This window comes from Cryptomeria japonica, chromosome 3, assembly GCF_030272615.1.
Source record: "Cryptomeria japonica chromosome 3, Sugi_1.0, whole genome shotgun sequence".
In the NCBI taxonomy this organism is placed as follows: Eukaryota; Viridiplantae; Streptophyta; class Pinopsida; order Cupressales; family Cupressaceae; genus Cryptomeria; species Cryptomeria japonica.
In genome coordinates, this window is record NC_081407.1 from 823,763,076 (window position 1) to 823,789,176 (window position 26,101).

Consider the following 26,101-nt stretch of genomic DNA (forward strand, 5'->3'; position numbering starts at 1 on the left):
TAATCCCACCTTTGTGGGTGAGTACAGGGTTCCTCCTAGAGATCTTAAAGGTAAAAAGAAGGAAGAAACTAGAGATCAATCAGTCCTACTTGAGCTTATGAACAATAATTTTGTGGCTGCTTCTCAAAATTCTTCTCCTCACACCTCTAATTATGAAGAGTTTGATTCTTTGTCTTATGAAAAACCACCTTCTCTTCCTGAAATGGCTGATCGTTATGGTCGTGGTTTTCACATTTTTGCTAAGCATGGGTATCATGGAAATGGTTGTGGCGCTCATGAACAAGGGATAAAAGTTCCTCTAGAGACTAATTTTCACAATTATGCCTTTGGACTCGGCTATAATCCCTACAAACGTACCAAAGCATCTAAAAGACCATCTCTCAATGTGAATGCTATATTTTGTAGTGATGATGATCTCATTTCAACTAAATCATCTTCTACTTCTATCAACTCTCATTCCCCTCATAAGGAAATCTTGGCGATGAACAAATCTCTTTATGAATCCCCTCAAATTTCTAAATCTACTTATGAATCTTTATCTCCTATTCATCATAAAGTCCTTTCCTCTAGGGATAAGGCTCTAATAAATTACACTCATCCCTCTTCTAGGATTTCATGTGACTTTTCTTCCTCAATTTTTATCATTTTATACATGTTTTTGATCTCACTTATAGTTGAGCATTTAACATGTCATATTCAAATACCTCATTTAGTCTATCATGTCTTTAAATAACATTAATGGCTATTATGTTGCTCATCATTATGTGACATTGGTAGCTCATTTACTGGGGGCTCATTGTCATTCATGATGGTACAATTTCAAGTGCAATCATATTTTTGAAGCAACATAATAGCCTAATTTTTATGTTATCTCTTGTTCTTATGGGGACAAGAGTGATTTCATATATCTCTTCTTTTGCTTATGTCTAAATCTCTCCCTAGAAGATTGTGTAAGTCCTTCTCATCGAGGCAATGATCTTTCCTTATTTTTATCTAAGGATCCACTTTTTCCTATTTTGTGGATGGTGTGAACTTTATTACTTGATGTTATTCCTTGTATGCATTTGTTGTTGTTTGTTCAAGGATTCTCTCTTACAAGAGGTGTAAATTCTTGACTACAACCTCTTTTGCACTTGGTAAAATACATCCATAATGAATTCACTCTCCCAATTGGGTTAAAAGGAGCGTCATCCTTCATTAAGAATCACTTTCATCTCACAAAAGAAGGAAGTATTGCATTCTTATTCTCTTCTTTGTCTTTGTCTAAGACAATTCCTCTCGGGGATAGGTGTCTTTTGTACAAAGATCTCTTCTCCTCTAAGGATCTCCTTTACACATACTACAAGATATCCCTTTTCAACTATCTTATCCTTGCTTAAAGAGTGCAAAACTCTCTTGCTTGGATCTATGACATTGTTGCATTTTTGGGGTATCTTCTTTTGTGATGAAGGTAGGTATCCTTGTTCTACTTTGCTTATGACATAAACATTACACCAGAGCACAGACTCTTAGAGCGAAATGTCACGCTTTTGTAATATACATATACAGGTTGTAGCATACTCGGGCATAGACTCCTACGAGGTGCTTCTAACCTCCCTTACACACACATGCACGGGGTTGAGTGGAACTAGCGGCATAAGGCTAGACTTTCTCACTCTCCTCCCTTACATGGATCACCTAGACAGACTCTAGGGGCTAGTTTTCCATGTCCCTTTTCCCATGGATCACCTAGACAAGATCTAGGGGCCAGAAGTCCATGTTTTCTCTCTCACTATTCTTCTCATGGATCACCAATGTGTGTATTCATGCTTTTTTCCTTTCTTTTCTTCTATTTGCATTTTGTTTCCATTTACATCCTTCATCTTGTGTTAGAGAACTCTCAAATCCTCACACTCTTTGTTGTGTTGGAATTGAGATTTAGTCCTCTTTCTTACCAAATGATTCTCCATTAGTTTTTGATCTCATATCAAATCTTTTTGTGAGCATTTGTCATCAATATTCTTTAACAATTCGAAGTGGTAAACATGATACCCTGTTTCAACTCACTAAAATTAGCAAGCCGAAACAGGGGGGGGCATATAGCTACCCTCCAATTTTCATCACCTTCCTTAGTAAGCATTAGGTGATTTTGTGATCTAACGTGTGGTTTTGTAGGGTGCGGTTCCTAACTGTGTACTGCAGATACCACTAGGGGCTTCGTTCGATAGATATATCCTTTTTCAAATAATGTTTACTTTTCTGTACTTTAGCTTGCATATGCACGTAGTGTTCATATGACCGCTAAAGTGGGGGCTAAATGTAGCGTCGTAAATTGTATGCACTTGCTAGGGTGGTACAATTTCACACCTAGTTTAGCACCCGCCTTGGCGCATTTTGTATTTTGCATTGCATTTGCCCTTTAGCACTTAATTAATCAAATTAATTAGGTCTAAGGTTCTATTTTATCATCTCCCATATCATAAAGTTGGGCCCTTTCATTAAAGTGTGCCCCTTTCATTTTATTCTTCCAATACATCATTTAATCAAAAACCCTAATTAGGTCCTATTTCGAACTTGGGGGCTTGGTTTCGGGGTCAAAACATCTCGAAATCACCTGTAACTTCGGGATTCTCTCTAAAATCATCATATCCGACGGCCCTAAAAATTTGGTGAAAAGTTGTCGGGACCATGGCGCCCGGAGAGGACCATGGCGCCCGGAGTGCACATGGTCCTGGACATTTTTCCCGAAATTTTAGGAGCACGATCCAATCATAAAATAAAGCTTAACCCCAAGAAATTGGCGGGATATTCAATCTCTAGGTCAGCCAAAAGACGAAATTAAGACCTAGGGTTTCATATATAAGAGCTCTCTTTCTTCATTTGAAAGGATCAGAATTTTGGGCTTTCAAGGACCTTCTATGCAGTGAAAGAGTAGATCTTTGAAGACTTCAACAACATTCAACATCCTTCTATCAAGCATTCATCAATTTCATCAATTTCATTCATTTAGGGCTTGGAAGACATTGAAGAGCAATAGGAGATTACCGACTGAAGATTGGCTTGTACTCCTCCCTTGAGGGTTGGGTATGATTTCATGTTGTTTTCATGTCTTTGCATAAGCTTCAATATATCATTTATTCATGCTTTAGATCACTTTTCATCTTGATTTAGAGCATTTACATTATCATTTACAAGCAATTAGGGTTTACTTTCTAGGTTGCTCTAGTTTGCTTTCTTGCATTTTAGGACCTTGCACACACACTAGGTCTGCACACACAATACATTTTACAATACAACTTGGCTATTCGTGGAGGTGGAAATCACCGAAGCGGGGGTTTGACTAAGGCAAAACCCTATATAGCCACCCAAACACCTTTTCAGATATAAGTGCAGGTTTCGGGACTCGGACGACGCCGCAAGTTGCAGATCCGGGAGAAGCAGACTGAGACCGACCTTCCCACCAAATTTTAGAGCAAAAGACCAGGACAGGGGCGTGGGGCGCCTTGGTCCTGCCAGGACAGGGGCACTGGGCGCCCTGGTCCTCCTGATAGACAGCATTTTCAACATTTTTGACAGCTTTTCCAGGTTGCAAAACAACAGTTTCCGAAGCAGTTTCAGGGGCAGAATCAGGACAGTGGCGCCCACGCCTCCGTCCCGAACATTTTCAATCAAATTTTAACTCTGGGTACGTATTTGCATTCTTGTCTTATTCTTGTGTTTACAGCTTTCCATTGTTTAAGTTCAATTCTGCAATCTTGTTATTAGTTCATACTTGCACTTTGGGGTTAGGGATTGAACTTGCATCATTTTATCTTTCAATTGCAACAAAGGAATAGAAATCCTAATAGGTATCCCGTGGCTCTCTCTTCCACAAAAAGAAGTAGCCAATTGCGAGATACCTCTAGGCTCTTTCGTATTCCACAAATGTGTGATTGAAAGTGAGATTAGGGCATGTTTGCTTAGTGTCACTTTTTCACCCACACAATTTTAAATGTGCCCCCTATCATTGAAGTACCAATCGATCGAGTTATCATTTTGGGATCAAGCCTCACATGCAACCTCCAACTCGATGATTATCTCTCCTCCACGCAATTTAAATGGAGTGAAAAATGGCAGCAAACATGATTAAAGCGCATCAATAGTGTGACATGTACCAAAACACATCACCCTCCCAAATAAAGACAAAGATCATGGGCAGTTGGTCACTTGCCAAGTCATCAAACTTGCTCCATCAGATCATTGGAGACCCTTCCTCATTGGGACCGTGCCTTCACCTCACATATTGAACATTTAATTCACACCCTTTATTTGATAATTTATCAGCTTCTATATTACCTTCCCTTCAAATATGCGAGATTTTAAAGTCTTGAGAATTTTTTAGTCTTTGCCCAATAATATGAATAATTTAAAATTTATTTTCTAACAATGAGAGACTCCTTTAGCAATAGCCTCTATGAATTTTTTTGAGTCTCCCTCTAGATGCATCTTCAAGACTGAAAATTTGTCTGCAAGAGAGACGAAAAGCAAGGTTGCTTGCGCCTTCTCTTCATTATTGGTGTCATCCTACAAATATTTACCTCCCCTTGCCAAAACAACTCCATCCTCATTTCTTAAAATGCAACCTGCTCCCAAAACTCTTGGATTACCCCTTGAAGCCCCATCAAAATTAATTTTAATCCAACCTGACTTTGGTTTTTCTCATATCACACCACTTTTTGCATCGGAAATAGGAATATTATTGTCAATGCCTTAATTAAAGGAGAGATGTATATTTGGAAACTAAATAAGAATATTCATTTTATTAAATTTCAACTCTCCTCTTTTCAAAATTTTATAATAACTCATATCAAAAGAGAGGGAAATGCAGAGGCTAACGTATTGTCCACATGGGCGAAAAACCTCGCTTTGGAAAGAGAGCAAGAGATTCAGGACGATCTCAGGGATGTACCTCTTGAAATTAGCGGTGTATTATTGTTGATGTGTCTTTTGTACACGACTAAACACAAAATAAAATACCTAAAGGTATCTTATCCTCTCTTGAACAAAGTTTCCTCGAATGCTGAAGATTTCGCCTAAGGATCATTTGAGAAGACTCCAAGGTTCTTATATGTAGGGTCTCTACATGTGGATAAGCTCTTGCGGTATGATGTGATTTTGCTGGAATCACAAGGGGACTTACATTTGATGACCTGAGCGTCTGATTTACTTTGGATATCACTGGAACATGGGTCTTTACTGATCCTTGATTTTTAAAAAAGGGAAAAAGGATAAGGGCTGGAGAGGAATCTAATTCTAACACTAAGAATGTAGGAGCAATGGATGACCTTTGATGAAACTCTAACTAAGTCTTGCTTTGACATGCTATGATCATCTCTACAAGGTTGGTACGATCTTATAAGGATAGCTTTATGATGTTTAGATCACCGCTACAAGCATAGACACCGTCAGGTTGATGCATATCAATGAAGAAGCAATAATTGAAGTTAAGCTTAAGTTGAATGATTCCAGTTGACTATGCAAGGCAAGTTTGCAATCAACAAACCACTAGTAGTATGGATATACAAATTTCACCATTGATCATACAAATTTCTTCCATTCATCTAATAATATGAAATTAAATTTGAGAAGTATAGAGACCATGCAAATTGTAGAATTGACACATAGAATTCACCATTCCTTCAATGAAGTTTACATGTCTTTTGCAACAATGTCTTGGTAAAAATCTTTGCCTTATCTTTCTACTCTACTCTAAAATGCTATTTCTATCTCTTTTTGCCAACTCCTAACTATTAACTAATCTCTGACTATTAACCCTTACAAATGAGGAGCTAGGGCTTTATATAGAGAGCCCTTTACAAATTGACGGCTCTGATTGACTTAGAATCAATGGCTAGGATTAAATGATAGAAACCCTAATTAGGGTTTGTTATAACAAACACCTCAACCAATGAAAAAATTGCATTCAATGAGTGTGGACCAATAGGAAGCAAGGGTAGGTACACCAAAGTTTGTGTCGTCCCCAATGAGTCGGGTACATTGCATTTGGACGTGTTGAGGTGGACCAATCCAACTGGAGAAAAAATGACTGGGATGCCACCTTGTTTGACGTTTGTGTCTTGGTTGATCTATTTTCTATCTTTTGACGTGATGAATGATGTACCTCCTTGACTCCCATATGCTTGATGAGGCTTCCTCATTGTCAAGTGTTCTTTCTCTGGTAGCATACCTCGCCTTGAAGTGTTGGTAAGGTCATTCTTCTATGTCATCACGTGGGTCTTTTGTGTGGTAGAATGGAGTCTTTTGAGGATAGCCTATAACTCCTTGAATACTTGAAGTCTTCCAATGCTTCAAAACACCTTGAGTCCTCCTTTATGTAGCTGGAACATCCTTGATGGTGATGGGCTTAGAATAGGTCGTCCTTGTACTGGCCTGATTTTCTTCCACTTGCAAAACAAACCAAAAGATGATTGAGTACACATGATATATTTATCTCACATAGCATTGTCTACCTTAAATCATCAACAAAAAGGCATTATAATGAAATTCGTTCAAGATCATCCCTAGGGACGGGCCCTATAAGAATTTCGCTTTGGACCCTTTGGAAGGGTCAGGAGCGAAATTTGCATTTTAGCTCAAATTTCATCATCTCCTTACCTTGAACTTCTCTTGACCTTTGAATCACCTTCTCCTGAAGACATCATTGATTTGACCTCCCAAAAGACCAAAAAAGAGGATTTCGCTTTGGACCTTGGCCAAGGACAGGACCTATAAGGAATTTCGCTCTGGACCCCTTGGAAAGGTCAGGAGCGAAATTTGCATTTTAGGACAAAATCTTCACATTTTGTGACCACAACTTGCTCAAATGCATGTCTAAGGATGGATTTAATCTCAATCAACACTAGGTTTGATGCAAAATTGGAGCAAAATAGAGGTTTTAAGAATTTCGCTCTGGACCCTTTGGAAGGGTCAGGAGAAAAATTCACATTCTAGGACAAATTCTATCATTTCTCTACTCCAAAATGCCTTCCAAGGCAAGCATACACTAGTCTTCTCTCCACCAAATCCTGGGAATCCATCTCTTAATCTCAATCATGGGGAAATTAGGTGATTTTGGGAATTTTTCTCTGGACCCTTTGGAAGGGTCGAGAGTGAAATTCTTGATTTGCTTGTTTTTCTTCACCTAGATTCATTCTTCATACCTTGTTTTCCTTTGACTCTCAACTTTGGATCCCCCTCTCACAAAGACAACACTTGTTTGACCTCAAGATGGCTTGAAAGGATAATTTCACTAAAAATCATGGCCAGGGACAAGACCTATTTAGGATTTCGCTCTAGACCCTTTAGAAGGGTTAGGAGCGAAATTCAAGTTCTAGCTTGGAATCTTCATCATTGGTGGCCACAAGTCATTCAAAGGCATGCCTAGGGGCATCTTAAATCTTAATTCACCCTAATTCACACTTGGCTTGACACAAAATTGAGAGGAAAAGGAGAGAATGAGAATTTCGCTCTAGGCCCTTTGGAAGGGTCAAGAGCGAAATTCATGATTTAGGACAAAATACTTCACTCCTTCACTTTTAATCACTTCCTAAGGCAAAAAAAATGCTAATCCACTTCCAAATATGCCCAAGGAACTAAAATGTTGGCCTAAACAAGGAAGAGAATGAGGTTTATGGAGAATTTCGCTTTGGACCCTTTGGAAGGGTCAGGAGCGAAATTCCCAATCTTCGACAAAATCCTCACATTTCAATGCTTTCATTCACTTTCTAAGGCAATAAAATGTCCATTTTCCCCCACTATGTCTAAGGAACAAGGTTTTTAGTCTAAACAAGGAAGAACGTAGTGTTTATGGGGAATTTTGCTCTGGACCCTTTGGAAGGGTCAGGAGTGCAATTTCCATTCTAGGTTGATTTCGCACTTCTTCCACTAAATTTACCTTCAAATTTGATCAAACTCACCTCTCCTCACCACAATAAACTCCATTTTCCACCCACTTAGCTCAAAACAAGGTCTTATCAATGTCTTAGGCAAAAAAAGGGGTTAAATTGAGAATTTTGCTATGGACCCTTTGGAAGGGTCAGGAGCGAAATTCTCATTCTAGGATGATTTTCACCATTTCATCGCCTCAATCCACCTTTCAAAGGAAATAAAACATCAAATTCCTTCAAACCATGCCTTAGAAGTCACAAATTTGGTCATAACAAGGAGCAAAATAGAGGAAATGTGAATTTCACTCTGGACCCTTCGGAAGGGTTAGGAGCAAAATTTTCATTTTAGGCTCATTTCTCACTTCCTTTCTCCTTTACTTGGCTTGGATATAACTTGTTAGGCCTCCTTCCATCATAATCCAATTCAAATTGGCATTCTCTTCAAGATTTTGTGAAAAAATAGGGTCCTATATGAATTTCGCTATGGACCCTTTGGGAGTGAAATTCACCCTTTGGCTCAAATCTTCACTTCATTTTCACATTTCTTCATCCATACAAGTGAATTTCCTTCAATAAAACCTAGGACATGGATTAGTTCATGGCTTTGGGCAATGCAGAGTGTCTTATAAAGGAATTTACCAAATTTCAGGATCAGGATGACATTCCAGACTTCTCAAGGCAAATTCTCTCTGTCCTTTATGTAAGGGATGGGACCTAAGAGGACATTATGCATTCAACCAAGGTTTGATTTAGCAACTTGAAGTGCGACCAGATAGTACACAAAAAAACACCCTAGGAATGATCTAAATTACCCCTAATCATTCAATTGACCTGACCTCTTGAGTAGATCCACTTGCCTCAAGCAGAACCTTCTATCCTAATGAGCCCCCTGGTGACCCTTCAAATGCAAAAGGTCAATAGACAAGAACCTAAAAGACCTAAAAAGCAAACCCTAGAAAGCATAAAGTAGGGGTCCCCATTTGCAATGGGGCGATGTGTGAATACGTCACAACAATTATATGTATGATCATTAATGTGAAGGAATGAGAATTGTTGATGCCACACTACCTAAATTGATGGATGCATGAGTATGAGGAGTTGGTGGGCATCATTCCATTTTAGTGGGCAATAAAAAAATTAAGTATTGCAAGGCAACATCCATCACAAAATCATGGAGGCCAAATTCTCATTGTAGACAACTATACAAATGATTTCATTTAGGGTAGGATCTCATATGAGAGGCTACGTAGTTTATTCAAGCTAGAAGACCCCATGTTCTTGCAACTAGTCAAGATGATGCTCGGTGATGAGTTTCTAAAAGAAGAATACAAGTATCATTCCAATATTGATATTGTATCACTCTTTCTGGCATGGTGCCTTGAATTAGTTAACAAAGATGACGCCCACTAGTTAATGAATTTCTATCTCAAGGATGAGTGCTGCTAGGAATTTAGTGCCTTCTTTGTAATTTCCAATCCTGGGGAGGGCTTTGTTTCTCTAAGAGGCAAATGGCTTCAAGTGGCAAAGATCACTCCTCCACTTTGCCCTTTCTTCATATGGAGTGTTGATAGTGATAGGGAGAATCATAGGGTAGAGGCCAAAATTGGGGCCGATCCATATTAAGGAGTACCTCCAAGAGATGGATGTTGAGGAGAACATGAATGGTGGTGTGAGCAAGAAGGCTTCCAGAAGTGCTTAAAGTTTAGAAGGTGAGACTACTAGGATGAGAGTCTGAAAGAGAAGACTAAGGAGAAAGACAAATAGTCCTTGGTTGCATACGCTCTTTTGATATATTTTTGTCAATATTATTTTTTGGATGAGGCTATTTTTATGGATAGATCATAGGGTACTATTTGGATGGTGGGTTTTTTGTTAGTGTAAATATGGGGTTGGGATATATATATTTTGTAACCAAGGGTATATATCTGTTTGACAAAACTTGATGTTGATGCTAGGAGCAAGGTGAGATATTTTATTGAATTTTTTGTAGATATTGATATAAATTTTGTAGATTGGGGTTTGAAGTTGAATATCCAAGACTATAATTGTAACAATTTTTGATAAAGTAATATAATTTATAACATTTATCGATAAAAAAAATAAAAAAATTTAAACTTGGATTGCTAATTTATTTTCCTAGTTCCTTGTGTGTAGATGGGCTCAAATTTTGAGTAGAGAAATAAGCTTTACATTTTATGCTACAATATTCATATGGATGGTACATCGTTGCATAGAGATCTACATTCTATGTAGGTGACCTTGGCAAAGACCTCCAAACTTTGGTTAAAGGTTCCTCTCCACATGTTATTTACTATTTTTAATCTAATTTCATGATTTAAATTTTTTTATAATAAATAAATATTTTCTCACTTGATGTATTGCTTTTAACTCACTTAAAAAATGGTTTATTAATGGGCCTTACTGGGTTGATCTAGATATATCTTATGGTTCAATTGATGTTTGGCAGAAGCTAATAGAAGGTTGGATCAAATTTAACTTTGATGGGGCCTTGAAAGGCAACCCTAGCCCATCAGGTGCAGGAATTGTGGCAAGAGGTTACAATGGAGACATTGTCGCATATGGGGCCGAAAAACTGAGGGATGAAACAATAAATGAAGCAAAAGTTCAAGCTTCTGTTTTCACAGTCAAAATGGCAATTGACCTTTTGATCAAAAAAATTTACCTTGAAGGGAATTCATTGATCATAATTAATGCCATTAAGAAAGGTATAACTGATGCCTAGAGATTAAATAAACATATTAATTTTATAAGGGGAGAGTTGGCGAAATTAGACGAATTTAGAATTTCCCACACAAGGTGGGTAGGCAATAATGTGGTAGATGTTCCCTCAAAATGAGTTGTTAAATGGAACGATGATCACATGAGGGTGATCTGGGAAGATCTACAAGGATTAAATCTAAATTTTAGGAGGGAGATGTGACAAGAGTTTAAATTCATGAGGTGGTAGATGAAATTGTGGCTCGTATGTCGCCATTCCATATGAGCATTAATGCTCACTACTTTTGAATGATGGTTTCACTGGGAGTATTTCAAGGTGGTGTTTGGTATGATCAAATAGAGGGGAATGAACTTACAGTGAATAAAAATGCTAGCAACAACCAAGAAGGAAGGCTAAGAGGCCGGGTGAATCAGTCTTCACCAGAATACCAAACTTAATCACAAAACACATATCTGATAAACTGCAATAATAAGATAGATAAGCAAATTGAAAGAACGACACACAACACCAAGATTTTGACGTGGAAAACCCGATTAAGGGAAAAACCACAGTGAGAACCTACCCACAATAAGATGATACTCTGCAGTAGCATGTGAAAATATTACAATGGGGAATGCACATGCATTCAGACATATTTCCTAGAGCTCACTGCTCAAAAGATAATGGCCTAGAAGACTAAAACCCTGGGGGAAGTCTCACTGACTTACAATAAGATTCAAACTACAACCTGGAAGAATGAATTGAAAGAATAACATCTCTAAATGTCTGATTACAGTTTCGATTAAGCACAGATGTATGCTCTACAACACCAATCTCCTCAATCACAACATTGAGGATGAGTCACTTGTTTGCACATAAACCTCTCTCTAATAATGCAAACATAATCTCGACACCTAAATTGCATTAATATATCACCTATATATACAAATCATCAACCTTGATAACAAGGTTAGCTAAACCTTCAACCCTCAATTACAAAATTACAACACACGATACAAAGATTGACCACTGGACCAATATATAATGATTTACATAGCATAGCATGGACCTAAAACAAATTCCCAATGCTCAACACCATTAGAAATTACGCCAAGATCAATCGCAACACGCTACACCACTAGGAAAACCGCATAACACAAAAATCATCACTAGTTTATGAAAACCACCAATAACTTGCACAACGATCAATGTTGATCATCAAAACAAATAGGACACAACTAGGAAACACCAACAAGAACGTTAGAATCATCAGAAACAACTGCACTAACACCACATATCAAATCTTCATCGGTCAACGTTTGAAGGCTCAAGAACATGACCAATCAACAACAGTCTCAAAGAAAGATAACTTGTAGAGCACCAAATCATGATCCATTTGAAATGAAGATACACGAGACTATCCCAAGCAATATCCCAAAAAACCAGTACAAGATATGATTACACCAGAATATACCAAAGGATATACCAAGCTCTGCAAAATAGTGATAAACAAAACAACACCACAAACCAGATCATAAGATCTTCCCAATCTACAATCACTGGAGCAATACACAATAATATGTTGATGTAAATGACAACAAAATATCCTAGCAGCAACAATAACCAACAATATCCAACAATCTCCCCCTTTGGCATTGATGGCAACATATGATTGTGAAAAACAATCAATGCAAAGAAAGAAGATATCTCCAACAAACTCCCCCTAAGATCAGGACATAGAAAGAAGTTTTTCACATGATCTATCTCCCCCTTTGACAACAATGCCAAAGATCTCAAAATAGAAAACCAAACTTACTCTCCCCCTTAGAATATAAAACATGAATCTCTCTCCCCAAAACACAGACTACTCCAGTAGAGGAGCAACACCAACACACCAATTTGGATAAAAAGGATAAGACTGTGAAGTCCACTAGATTGATGCAACTTAATGCATTTAGTTCTCTTCAGGAGGGGTGGATACCCCTAAATTCTCTCTCAAGTAGACAAATGTATCTGGAGGCAAAGGCTTAGTGAAAATATCAACTATTTGTTCCTTTGTAGATACATACTCTAGCTTCACCTTCTCTTCACTGACTTGCGCTCTCAAGTAATGACATTTGATTAACACATGCTTAGTCTTTGAATTTTGCACCCGATTCTTTGACATATTAATAGCACTGGAATTATCACAGTATATGACAGTAGGCTCATCATAAATAACTCTGATATCCTTCAACATTTGCTTCATCCAAACTACCTGAGTGCAATTACTAGCAACAACAATGTACTAAGCTTCAACAATAAGGATATTGAATCTTGTTTCTTACTAGCCCATGAAACCAACTTCTTACCCAAAAAGAATGCTCCACAAGTAGTGCTCTTCTGATCATCAACATCACCAACCCAATCAACATCAATGCAAGCACATAACATGAAATCAGTCCTCGGATACCATAAACCATAATCCACAGTTCCCTTGAAGTATCTGAATATCCTCTTCACATTAGTGGCATGACTCTCTTTCAGATCATCTTGATATCTAGCAGCCATGCACACAACATGCATAATGTCTGGCCTAGTCTGAGTAAGATATAGCAGTCCATCAACCATTGATCTGTACAAACTCTGATTAGCTTTCAGAGATTCATCATTCTTAGATAATTTACAACTAGTCACCATAGGAGTTCTAATCGGTTTGGAGTCATCTAATCCAAACTTCTTCAGCAATTCCTTCACATACTTAGTTTGAGATATGAATATACCTTTTCCAATATGTGAAATCTACAAACCTAAGAAGAATTTCATCTCACCTATCATACACATCTCAAACTCTTTCTACATATCACTGACAAACTTCATGCTCAAGTCATCACCTCCAAAGATAACATCAGCAACAAAGACTTCAACAATCAGGATGTTATCATTCTCTATCTTAAAGTACAAATTTCTATCAACAACACCTTTACTAAATCCTAGCTTCAACAAATATTTATCTAGCCTAGAATACCATGCTTTAGGGGCTTTCTTCAGTCCATAAAGAGCTTTCTTTAGCTTACATACCATGTCTCCATCATCTGATAGTGAAATTCCATCAGGTTGCTCAATGTAGACTTCTTCCTCAAGATCACCATTCAAAAAAGCAGATTTGACATCCATTTGATATACCTTGAAATCTTTATAAGTAGCATAAGAAAGCAACAGTCTAACAACTTTAAGTATGGCAACCAGAGAAAAAGTCTCCACATAATCAATTCCTTCTTTCTGAGAATATCCTTTGCAAACCAGTCTAGCTTTATTTCTGACAACTTCATCGACTTCATTCAATTTATTCCTGAATACCCATTTAGTACCAATAACATTCTTATCCTTAGGTCTAGGCACAAGTTCCCAAGTTTTATTCTTTTCAATCTGATCTAGTTCTTCTTCCATAGCTCTCATCCAATTTTCATCTTTACAAGCTTCAACAACATATTTAGGTTCAACTTTAGAAATCAAACATACTTCTTCAGTAGCTAACCTTCTCCTAGTCATTACACCTTTATTCTTATCACCAATAATCTAATTTTTAGAATGATTCAATCTTCCATACCTCAGAGTCTTCTTATTGTTTTGATCATCAAGTTCCTGCACCCCTTCACCAGCAGCAACAACATCCGGGTTAATTGTCTCTACCAAATCATTCTACTTAGGCTCTTCAGTCTGAATAGGAGCTAAAATAATATGTTGTCCATCATCATAACTACATGCTCTGATCTCTTTTCCAATGTTCTCATCCTCCTTCACATTTGCACTCTCTACTATCTTTCTCTGTCTCTTATTGTAGCACCGGTAGGCTTTGCTCTTTGTAGAATATCCCAAGAAGATTCCTTCATCGCTTCTAGCATCAAACTTTCTTATATCCTCATCTCTCTTGATATAACATTTGCTATTAAATACTTTGAAATATCTCACAGTATGAACATGACCAAACCATGTCTCATAAGGAGTCTTACCGGTATCACCTTTGATGTGAACTTTGTTGAATGTGTAAACAACAGTGCTAATGGATTCTTTCCAATAGACCTCCAGAACATTCCCTCCAATCAACATAGTCCTTGCAACATCCAAGACAATTATGTTCTTCCTTTCAATAACTCCATTTTGTTGAGGGGTTCTAGGAGTAGATAATTGTCTTCTAATCCCATGCTTCTCATAGAATGAGTTGAACTCACCAAAACAAAATTCTCCACCTCTATAAGATCTCAGACATTTCACCTTCAATCCAAACTCAGTCTCAACCTTTGCTTTGAACATCTTGAATTTGTCCAACACTTATGATTTCTCCTTAAAAAATACAACCCACATCATCCTAGAATAATCATCAATTAGCAACATGAAATATCTATCACCTTGCACACTTCTAACATTTGTAGGTTCACATAGGTTAGTATGCACAAGATCTAGCAACCTATCTAATGTATATTGTTTTCTCTTGAAAGAAATTATTGTTTGCTTACCCAATTGACATTCCTTACATACCGGATTAGCAGGCTTAACAATCTTAGGCAGATCTCTATCAGCTTGTGTAGAACTGATCTTAATCATTGAATCAAAATTTACATGACACATTCTGCTATGCCACAACCAACTCTCATCGATTTGAGAAATCAAACAACTTTTCTCACCAACATTCAAATGAAAAATGTTACCTTCAGTCTTAGTTCCAGATGCAATCTCTATACCAGAGGCATTTAAGATCTTGCATTTTCCATCCTTGAATTGTAGATTGTAACCTTTATCAACCGTCTGTCCAACACTCAAAATATTATGCCTCAAACTTTCAACATACAAGACATCGTCAGTGTTATGCTTACCATCAAAAGAAATAGAACCTCTCCCACGGATCACATAGGCTTTGTCATCTCCAAATCTAACTATTTCACCATCATATATTTCCATACTCACAAATTTGCTTTTATCATCGGTCATATGATGTGATAACCACTGTTAATTACCCATTCATCTTTCTCTTCAACTTTGGCAGCTAAATCTTTCTCCTTAATAGGACAACTAGTGGAATCAACAAGTACAGGTCCATCTTCCTTAATGGCAAGGAATACAAATTCATGTCCTTTTGATTCTTCATCTATAATACCTTCATCAACAACATAATAACAGTTCTTTTGATTCATATACTCCCGGTTAGGCTTGTAAGGCTTATCATAATTCTCATGCTTTTCATATCTATCATTCCTATCATGCTTATCAAACTTATCATATCTGTCATACTTAGCCATTCTCTCTAAGCATATAGAAGCAAAATGTCCTATTTTATTACAAGAGAAACATTTCGAAGGCAACTTTCCATCATACTTACCGACATATTTAGGCAATCTCCGGGCAATCAGTGCTTCAAATTCATCCAACTCTCCTTCTTGCTCTTCCATCTCTCTCCTCTCTCTCTCTCTCTCATGTCTAGATATTCTACACTCATCATGATCATATTTCTGCTTACCGAATATAGATGCAGATGCTTTGAATGCAGTCTCAGACTTTCCATGTGATTCTCCAAACTCACTTAGCTAAAATGCATCAAGATTTTCAACTAGCATATCTCTTGTCACTATAGTCACACTCTGGATCTCATCAATAGCAACAACCTTATGTTTATAAGCAGGAGGCAAATATCTCAACACCTTAGCAACATTTTCATCTTCCTCAATGGTTCCATCGACACATCTGATACCTAGGACAAGATCATTCACCTTAGCCATGAAGGAGTGTATGTTCTCATCATCTCCCATCTTCAACATCTCATATTTTCCTTTCAAACTTTTCAACTTAGCAACCTTCACTTGTTTATCACTTTCATACAAAATGTCAAGCTTTACCCAGATCTCATGTGCAGTTTGAAGTCCCATTACATTTGTCATCTCAGAATTAGTCAGGGCATTGAGAAATGCTTCCTTTGCTCTAATATTATGTTCAACTTCCTTGATCTCATCAGGAGTAGATGGTCCATTCAGAGGAACAATATAAGAATTCTTTGTAATATTCCAATAATCTTCACCAAGACATTTCAAGTGCACTTCCATCTGGTCCTTCCATATAGCATAGTTACTCCCATCAAATCTCAGACTGTCCTTCTTAAAGATAACACCTTGAGCTGCCATCCCGGATCTCCTCAAGCGATTAAGCTTCTATAGGAGGATCTTGCTCTGATACCAATTATTAGCAGCAACGAAGGAGGAAGATTGAGAGGGGGGGGGGAGGTGAATCAATCTTCATCGGAATACCAAACTTAATCACAAAACACATATCTGATAAACTGCAGTAATAATGTAGATAAGAAAATTGAAAGCACGACACACAACACCAAGATTTTGACATGGAAAACTCGGTTAAGGGAAAAACCATGGTGGGAACCTACCCATAGTAAGATGATACTCTGCACTAGTATGTGAAAATATTACAATGGGGAATGCACATGCATTTAGGCACACTGCCTAGAGCTCACCGCTCAAAAAATAATGGTCCGAAAGGATACAACCCTTTAGGAAGTCTCACTGACTTACAATAAGATTCTAACTAGAATCTGAAAGAAATGAACCGAAAGAATAACATCTCCAAATGTCTGATTACAGTTCCGGTTAAGCACAAATGTTTGATCTGCAACACCAATCTCCTCAATTACAACACCGAAGGATGAGTCACTTGTTCACACATAAACCTCTCTCTGATAATGTAAACATAATCTCGACACCTAAATTACATGAATATATCACCTATATATACAAATCATTAACCTTGATAACAAGGTCGACTAAACCCTCAACCCTCAATTACAAAATTACAACACACGATACAAAGATCGACCACTAGACCAATATAATGATTTACATAGCATAACATGGACCTAAAACAAATTCCCAAATGCTCAACATCACCAGAAATCACACCAAGATCAACCGCAACACGCTACACCACCAGGAAAACCACATAACATGAAAATCATCACCGATTCATAACAACCACCAATAACTCGCACAACAATCAATGCGGATCATAAAAAAAAAATAGGACACAACTAGGAAACACCATCAAGAGCGTTAGAATCATCAGGAACATCTACACCAACACCACTTATCAAATCTTCATCGGTCAACGTCTGAAGACTCAATAACACAACCATTAGCAATTGTCACGAAGAAAGATAACTTGCGAAACAATAAATCACGATCCATCTGAAATGAAGATACACAAGACCATCCCAAGTAATATCCCAAAAACTCAGCACAAGATTTGATCACACTAGAATATATCGAAGGATATACCAAGCTCTGCAAAACAATGATCAACAAAACAACACCACAAACCAGATCATAAGATCTTCCCAATCTGCAATCACCAGAGCAATACACAGGAATATGCTGGCATAAATGATAACAACATATCCTAGCAACAACAATAACCAACAATAGCCAACAAAAAATGGGGGCAAATTTCATCCTCCTCACCTACAGACAACAACTGGCTTTCTTGGGTAATTTTGGAAGAATGTCTCAAGAATGTCTTCAATATTGAAGATCCCAAATTCTTATAGATGGTTGGCATTCTTCTAGGAGATGAGTACAATCAGAGTTTAAGTATAGAATAAATGTGGATATTACCTCCATTTTTTGTGCATGGTGCCTATAACTCAACTCAAAGATGAATACGCAATGGGTGATGTAAAAAATATGTACAAGAGGAGTGGAAATATGGGCTGAAAATGTTTATGGCAATGGCTTGTAGAGGGGAAGGGTTTGTAACAAAGAGCGGGGAATGGATGCATGTGGCAGATTTGTAACCCCCTTTGAGGCCTATTCTATTATGGAGTGTGGATGGTGATAGAGAGGCACACCGGGCAGAAGCTCAAGTGGGGTGGGAGTATATTAAAGAATACCTTTGCGACATGGAGCAGATTCAACAGGTCCTTGGCCTTAAAGCAAAGCAAAAAATGAAGAAAACAAGATTTAAGAAAGGGGACTATAGGCTCAGCAAGCCATGACCAAAAGTGAAGAATCCCTATTGTGTTGGGGTATGGAGGTGTCAGGTACTGTTTTGGTTATTGCAATTTAATATAGTCCTTCATAGTGCTATCTGTAGGGTGGTCGTAAATGGTTTTATAGGATTGTCACCAAAGTTTGTATAGAGTACTTATAATCTTTAGTCTTTACTTTGTTCATAATATGGTAAATGATGCATGGTGATGATTTTGTATGGCGTTGGGGAGTATGATCTTTTAGGATGATATTCTCAGTAAGATTCAATGGGCAGAGCCACTGACTTTAATGTTTTTCTAATATTTTAAATATTAATACACCGCAATATTATTACCGATTATAAAAGAAAATCACTTAATTTTTTTCCAAAGTCTAAAATATTTTAAAGTATTTTAATAATATTCAATTTTTTTTTACATAAAAAATATATTAAAAAAATCCATTCATAAAATTAGTTATACCCTAGAGTATTGGGAAAATATTTAAGTTAAAAAATAACAAACATTTAGATTTAATCACTTTTCTTTACATTAAAAGTAGCAACCTAAATAATTCCTTTATCTTTATTTTTATGTTTTGCTTTCTCAAATCAATGCATCTCCTTTGTACGCTTTTGTTGAATTCCAACTTGTTCCTCAACTTAATGTTCCATAGAGAGCAATAACTATTCCCACCAAGAAAGATATTTTTCCTTTCTTAGAAAAAATGTTCTCCTTGTCTTAAACCAAGGTTTTCCCCCCATACCCATGTTGATTGTACTCCCCACCATAATTTTAAATGCACCATATTAATTGTGTCAGCACTCACATTTAAACCATGGTTTTCTCCCCATACCCATGTTGATTGTACTCCCCACCATAATTTTAAACCCACCATATTAATTGTGTCAACACTCACATGGAATGGGCTACCCTCTATAATTTAAGTGACAATGAATATATGTCATTTTATGTCACTATCTAGTCCTCCACAATTTTGTTGAATCCTCTTACATTTTTACTTTAAAATCTAGATTGACTAGGTCATATATATCTTATCAAACACATTATAAATTGATTAACCTATCAAATTAACAATAATGCTCTCCTTTCTATCGATAATAATGAGAAAATATTTTTTTTTATTAAATTTTTAAATGCAATGATTTATTCCCTTTATATTTACATTTAAAACAACATTAAATTCTATTTTATGCTATACAACATTACATGTAAGTGATAACTAGTGAAATTGTGCATTATTGAATATTCAGTCTTATTTGAAAATTAAGTAAAAAGCTTTTATTTATCAATGATAAAGTAAGTATAAACTCTTTCTTTATTTATGGCAAAGTGAAATGGCAAGGTTTTAAAATTTTATAAAAAACACACTTTGAAACAAGAGAGGGAAAATATTGCAATAGACAATTGTTACGTAAAAAATAAAGGATTTAAAATGAATGAAATGAGATGATTGCGCTTTGTGGACTTTAAATTTTTGTAATACCTTGGGTCAATTCTATGGGCGAAAAATTAATCTCCATGCTTGCAAATTCGACCCTATCCCACTAATTTGTTCTCCTTGTGCAAGTTCAATCTTGATGTTTGTATACCCTCCATTCTTGCAAAGAGACTAGCTTGATGGTTGTTCTCATAATGAAAGAAACCCTAACGATGTTGATGAACATTGTTTAGAGTTTGCTATGCAAGGATATTAACCTTAAATAAACCCTGTTGATTGATTTAATAATTTTAAACTAGACTTGGAGAACACTTAGTAAGGCATTGATGTGGCTAAGATGATGCATGCAAATGAGGTGCAATTTAATGAATATTGAAATAACCTAGTGTAATAACTAGAGTTGCACTTCATGTTGATGTAAGAATTGCTCTGGTTAATGTACAAAGTTAAGCAATGAAATTGGACTGATTCCTTTGTGACAGACAAACACTATGAAATTTTGTTTTAATACTACGACTGTTTAAGCTTTTTGCGTTTTCTATATTCATGTACACTAGACATTTTGTTACTTAAATCTTGCATTTATTTTACAATTACCTCATGCTAGTAGGCTATGGCTAATTTGCATGAATGTGAAGACATAATTACCCTTTCAAATAATATGTTAGCAAATTGTCACGATTTTGTTGAAGACCTTAAGCATGCATGTGAAAATCCACACAACATGCAAAATCATGAAATTGAAATGTTCCAAGAAACTATGCGGACTTTCCAACTACTTATAGTGTATTAGAGGCATACTATAGCACGTTGCAGGAATTACATTACATAAAACTTCATGGAGTGGTCGATTCTACTGATTTGAAATGTTCATTCTACGATTTCTTGGACAATGTATGGTACCCAAACACCAACTAACTTAGCCTAAGTTAGTTGCTTTTTGAGATATTGGCTAAATTTACTGAAGGGGTTCATATCAGCTATTTTTTATGATGTTGCAAAACTATTGATATGATTAGCATAGACTCCTTTCTGGGTAGCCCAATTAGCTTGGTGAAATGAGTTTTTGTTTGTAAAAAATGAACACTATGTTATGCATTATGCTCTACTCTATCAAATATATGGCACAACTTCGCTGTTGCTTACTATATACTAGTTGTATACTCGTTGTACATATTGTCTCTTATGATATTTAATTTCTTGGAATACTACTCAAAGTAATATTTGTTCCCCACCATTGTCCATATTGTTCCTTATGATATTTAAGTTTTTTGAATACTACTCGATGTAATATTTGTTCCCCCTCAATTTAGACATTGCATTAAGCTATATATATATATATGTATATATATATATATATTTGTTCCCCCTCAATTTAGACATTGTGTTAAGCTATATATATATATATATATATATATATATATATATATATATATATATATATATATATATATATATATATGGCTAAACTTGGTATTATTAAATGCTCACCTATGATAGTATCAATGCAATGGTTAGCTATTTTTTAATGTTTACCATACGAGTCAACTATGAATTACTACAAACATTGCTCGAAAGCATGGTGCATTAAATTAGTTTGTTAGAGATTTTGCAGATGTATCTAGGATTGGCAAACGATGGATACATTAACTGCAAACACAATCAAACTTTTGTACAATGGAAACTTGTTCTTAGCTCCTCGCATCCAAGTATCTTTTATATCAAACTTCGGATATAAATCTCCACAACTACTTCGTATTTGAAGGAAACATAAAAAGCTCTCTTAATCTCTACAACAACTCCATATCTGAAGGATATATTGTTGATGCAATATTTAAGAGGAAGAAATAGACTTGTGATTCTATTATGACGTTGCAAGCCTTGGAATTAACAGATGCTTTTAAATCCCTTTGCACTTTTCAAGATCAATTGTAACCTATTTTCGATAAAGCATTTATTAATTCAATTATAAACATATTATCAAATTATAATTATATAAATTACTATCCGCGTTACCATTACACCTCATCCAAGTGCAAGTGCTAGTATTAAAAAATCTAACAAAATTTCAATTGTAGGAATTAGTTTTCCATAGTCCATAGTATTAAAATACAAACCTTTGGGATTGCACTGTGTTTATTTATTTGCTCAATGTGTTTGTTTGGAAGTGATTCAAAACGTCGAGCAAATAAACATTGCAACCCCAAAAGCTTGCATTCGAAAACTTCAATTTGTTGAAAAAAAATAAAAAATTTTCAAAGTCCTCATAGCTAAAAATAGCCTAGAGAAAAAATTAATGGAAATATTGAAGGGGAAACTACTTAGTGATGGCGGTGGACAACGAAAGGTACAACAGTTTCGCTATGACAGGCTGCTTGGTGGGTCAAACATAAATTAACTCCGTAGAGCAAACATAATTTCCGCAGGCCGTCCAAATCAAACGAGCGCTACACAACAAGATCGAGGAAACTTAATCATGGTGTCTCCACCGCGAGAAACTCGAAGCAGTGGAGAAAAGCTTTATATGAACGACAAAAGCAAAGCACCAAACTCGAAAAATATCCTCGATAAGACCATTCTAAAGTTAGGCGCCATGCTTTAGAATATTCACACCGCAGTCGTTTCAGGCCTACTTTTCATGGCCGTATGCTCGTATTTGACGGGCAGATTTAACGGTCAAATCTGGGGGATCCTACTAATAAATTTCATTTTTTATTGAATATAGAATGGTATTTTGAATTTGAGACATACACGCAGCTGTTGATAAAATTGATGCCCAGGCCAGCAGTGCTTGGAAAAGATGAATCAACGAAGCGGGGGCTAAATTGGAGAGAGGGCGTAGAATAGTATATTGTTACGATTTAATGCCATTTTGATCGCTAATTAGTTGGTGGATGGTTTTTCAAAATGAAGGTATTTCCGCGTAACTTCCTGTTTTTCCTTATTTTTCAACCTTGCGACCTAATGCTTCTGCATGGCCTATTAGAAGACCAAATTTTGCTTGTCAAATGGAAGCTCCTGGTTACCTTTCTGTACAGCGTAGTACGGATTGTTTCATGGATCGGTTAGACAGACAAAATTCGGAAACAACTCTTCTCAGGTAGGTCACGATTCACGAGATATACAGTTTGTTTTTGTTTTTTGATTTTCTTGACTGGATGTGTTTTGAACTCGCGATTACCCCTTGACGGTTATATTTTCCACCGAGAGTTTAGGCGCACTCTGTTTTCGCGGGTGATGGGCTATCTGTGTGAGAGATATATGATCTCGTGGGATTCGAACTTCTGACCAATTGATGTCAATTCAGTTTTGTTTTGGACGAAGAGGGAACTGCTGTTGATACTTGTTGCGTGCATCGTGTTACTGATATTTTGCTACTTGGCTTTCTGCTTTAATAGGCGTTTGTTGAGGTTGTTGCCACGGTTTTGGCAGATAATGACTGACACGTTAGGCGGAGGGCCAGTTAAGAGTTCCATACAGATGGCAAGCGCACCGGAATTACCCCATACAAATGGACATGCGCCTCAATTTGAAGTAAGTACTTCTTCAATTTATGTTTTTTTACGTTTGTAAAACAGTTGAGAGCAGAAAATACTTGCCTGTCCTTAATGATTTAAGCAGACAGATTTAGGCATAACGATTATAGGTTTAGTTTTGATCCTTCTGGTGTTGAATTTGCGTAATTGTGTTTTAAGTTTTAAATTTAGTGATGTTATGGGTTTCGCTGCGAGAATTTTGAGCGATTTCGATATGTATGTGTGTTAAATTCTGTTCATTGTGACAGTTTGGTTTTAAATTTTGGGATCTTCTGATTTGTCTGTTATCTTTAATTATTGCCTTTGGGGTGTTAGTCTTAGGGACGGATAATATGTCACATACACCAAATTTTGCTTTTGTGTTTAAGACCTTATGTTTATTCTTGATTGAATAATCGTAAGGTTCTGCTTATCAATTATAACGTTGAGAGATGTGTCTGGCTCTGGGCAAAGATGAGTTTGGTATCCAGGTGGATATGTCGATAACTTATAGTACTTGAGTTGTTTTTTTAGCATTTCCATATTTTGTGTGGTTAAGCTTTGCAGATCATCAATTTTTGTCAGTTGTGGATCTTAGTATAATCTGTTCTCAACATTCCTTTGATTCAGGAAGCTGGTCTGTAGTTCTGACTGAAATTTATTCATTGCATCTTCCTATTAATGTGTTGCATTGTATAGAATAGTAATAATGCTATCAAAATGTCCTTTTTCACCTTTTGCCAATATGTTTTGAATTCATTTTTTCCATTTCTCAAGTAAGCTTTATGCTTTTGACGTGCTTATGAAAATAATTTATGCTTGAATGCTTGTAAACTTGAAGGATCTTCTTTGAACAATTTTATTCTCTGTTGCAGCAGCAACTCGACCTTTTTTTACATTGATTTGAAATTTTATCGTGGTTTCTCCAGATGGGTCGTATGGCATATGACGAAAGTGGATGTGAGGAAGAAAGGCTTATGGATAATGTTGCCACCAAAGCTCATAAGTCGATCCCTACGACAGACCGGACACTGGATGATGTACACAAGTATTGGAATTTCAAACTACTAAGATGTCATCTATGGAGAAGCATAGTTGTGATTTTCTTCCAGAATAAAACCAATTTGCTGTTTCCTTTCGGTCCTGCTGCTGCCATTGCAGCTTCGTGGAATATGAAACATGTAATACAAGTTATAACTCACATGCGTACTTGTTTTTTAAGTCTCCGATGGCCTTGCTTTCCAAGGTTTCTGTCCTAGTGTAACTAATAATAATAAAAGATCTTCAGTTGCTTTTGTACATGTATCTTTTCTAACTGTGGTCGAGGGGACATGAAAAATAAAGGCCTGTTAAATACTATCTTGAGAATACAAGATAAGAAAGCATTTCTTGTCTTTCACGTGCTTATGTTCTTTTTCATGGTCTTAATCTATACCATCAAGTTAATATTTGTTAGCATTGCAGGGTTGGGTATTCCTTTTCAGCCTTTTGGGTATAACACCTTTGGCAGAACGACTCGGGTTTCTGACAGAGTAAGTGCCGGCGTCCTTTTTCCTAAAAAGGAAAACCAGTCTTTTTTCATAATTCGTTAATCTTCTTCTTTTTCTTTTTTTTTCATAATTCGTTAATCTTATTACATACAAAAATGGAAATAATTGGGATAGCATAGCCTGATCTTTTCGTAACACTTCTGTAATGCAGGCAGTTAACATTTTATACTGGTTCTACAGGTATGCTATTCTTTTGATTCCTCTTTCCAGTGTTAAATGTTAGACAAAGATTCTCCGGGGTATCTGATTTTTCAAACCGTCTTTGATGCTCTAACTTCTACTTATTGACAGTCTGTAAACAATTCAACTCATTTAGAGTATCAGAAATTCTTGTTTGATAGCCGTTAGTATCTCTTATTTACAAATATCTGATTAACCTGCCTAAACAACATATAGTGGATATTAAGCCTAATTTCATTTCTCGCACTATGCATCAATGTGGTCCATGCTTTCTTTTAGAATTTTTGTTTATCTTGGTTGTATGTTTTCTTCTTAGCATACCGTTCTGTTACTCCATTGTATCCTCCTCCATTTCCTTTTGCCATTTCTTGCAGGAAGGTTCCAGTATTGATGATTATTCATATGCCACTTCTTTCAATTTCTGTTATATTATTTTTGTAAATATCTGGGCAATAGATATTATGATACTGGCTAGTTTACTAATATGTGAGAAGTGTTAGGTGACGTAGGTTCTATGTTTTTTGTCTTTGCAGTTGGAGGGCTTTTGAATGCCACTTTTGGAAATGCCACTGAGATGATCATTTCTATATATGCACTAAAACATGGGATGATTCGTGTTGTACAACAATCATTGCTCGGTTCCATACTTTCAAATATGTTACTTGTGCTTGGTTGTGCCTTTTTTACTGGTGGCATCGTTCACAATAGAAAAGATCAGACCTTTTGTAAGGTACATTCTGTTCTCATATGTTTATTTATGATGCGTGTA

General features: G+C 36.4%; 1 protein-coding gene across 8 annotated transcripts in view; it reads left to right on the plus strand.

Annotated features, from left to right (window-relative positions):
* The first annotated feature begins 22,599 nt into the window (after positions 1–22,599).
* Positions 22,600–26,101, plus strand: part of LOC131054774 (vacuolar cation/proton exchanger 3) — a 61,010-nt gene continuing 57,508 nt past the window's right edge. The window contains exons 1-7 of one of the 8 annotated variants that reach the window (XM_057989368.2): positions 22,600–23,000; positions 23,074–23,187; positions 23,486–23,621; positions 24,532–24,783; positions 25,067–25,134; positions 25,304–25,332; positions 25,866–26,062. In XM_057989368.2, the coding sequence (XP_057845351.2) occupies positions 23,096–23,187; positions 23,486–23,621; positions 24,532–24,783; positions 25,067–25,134; positions 25,304–25,332; positions 25,866–26,062 (774 nt within the window). In that variant the 5' untranslated portion in view covers positions 22,600–23,000; positions 23,074–23,095. The other 7 variants (XM_057989364.2, XM_057989367.2, XM_057989370.2 and 4 more) reach the window with 7 other exon arrangements.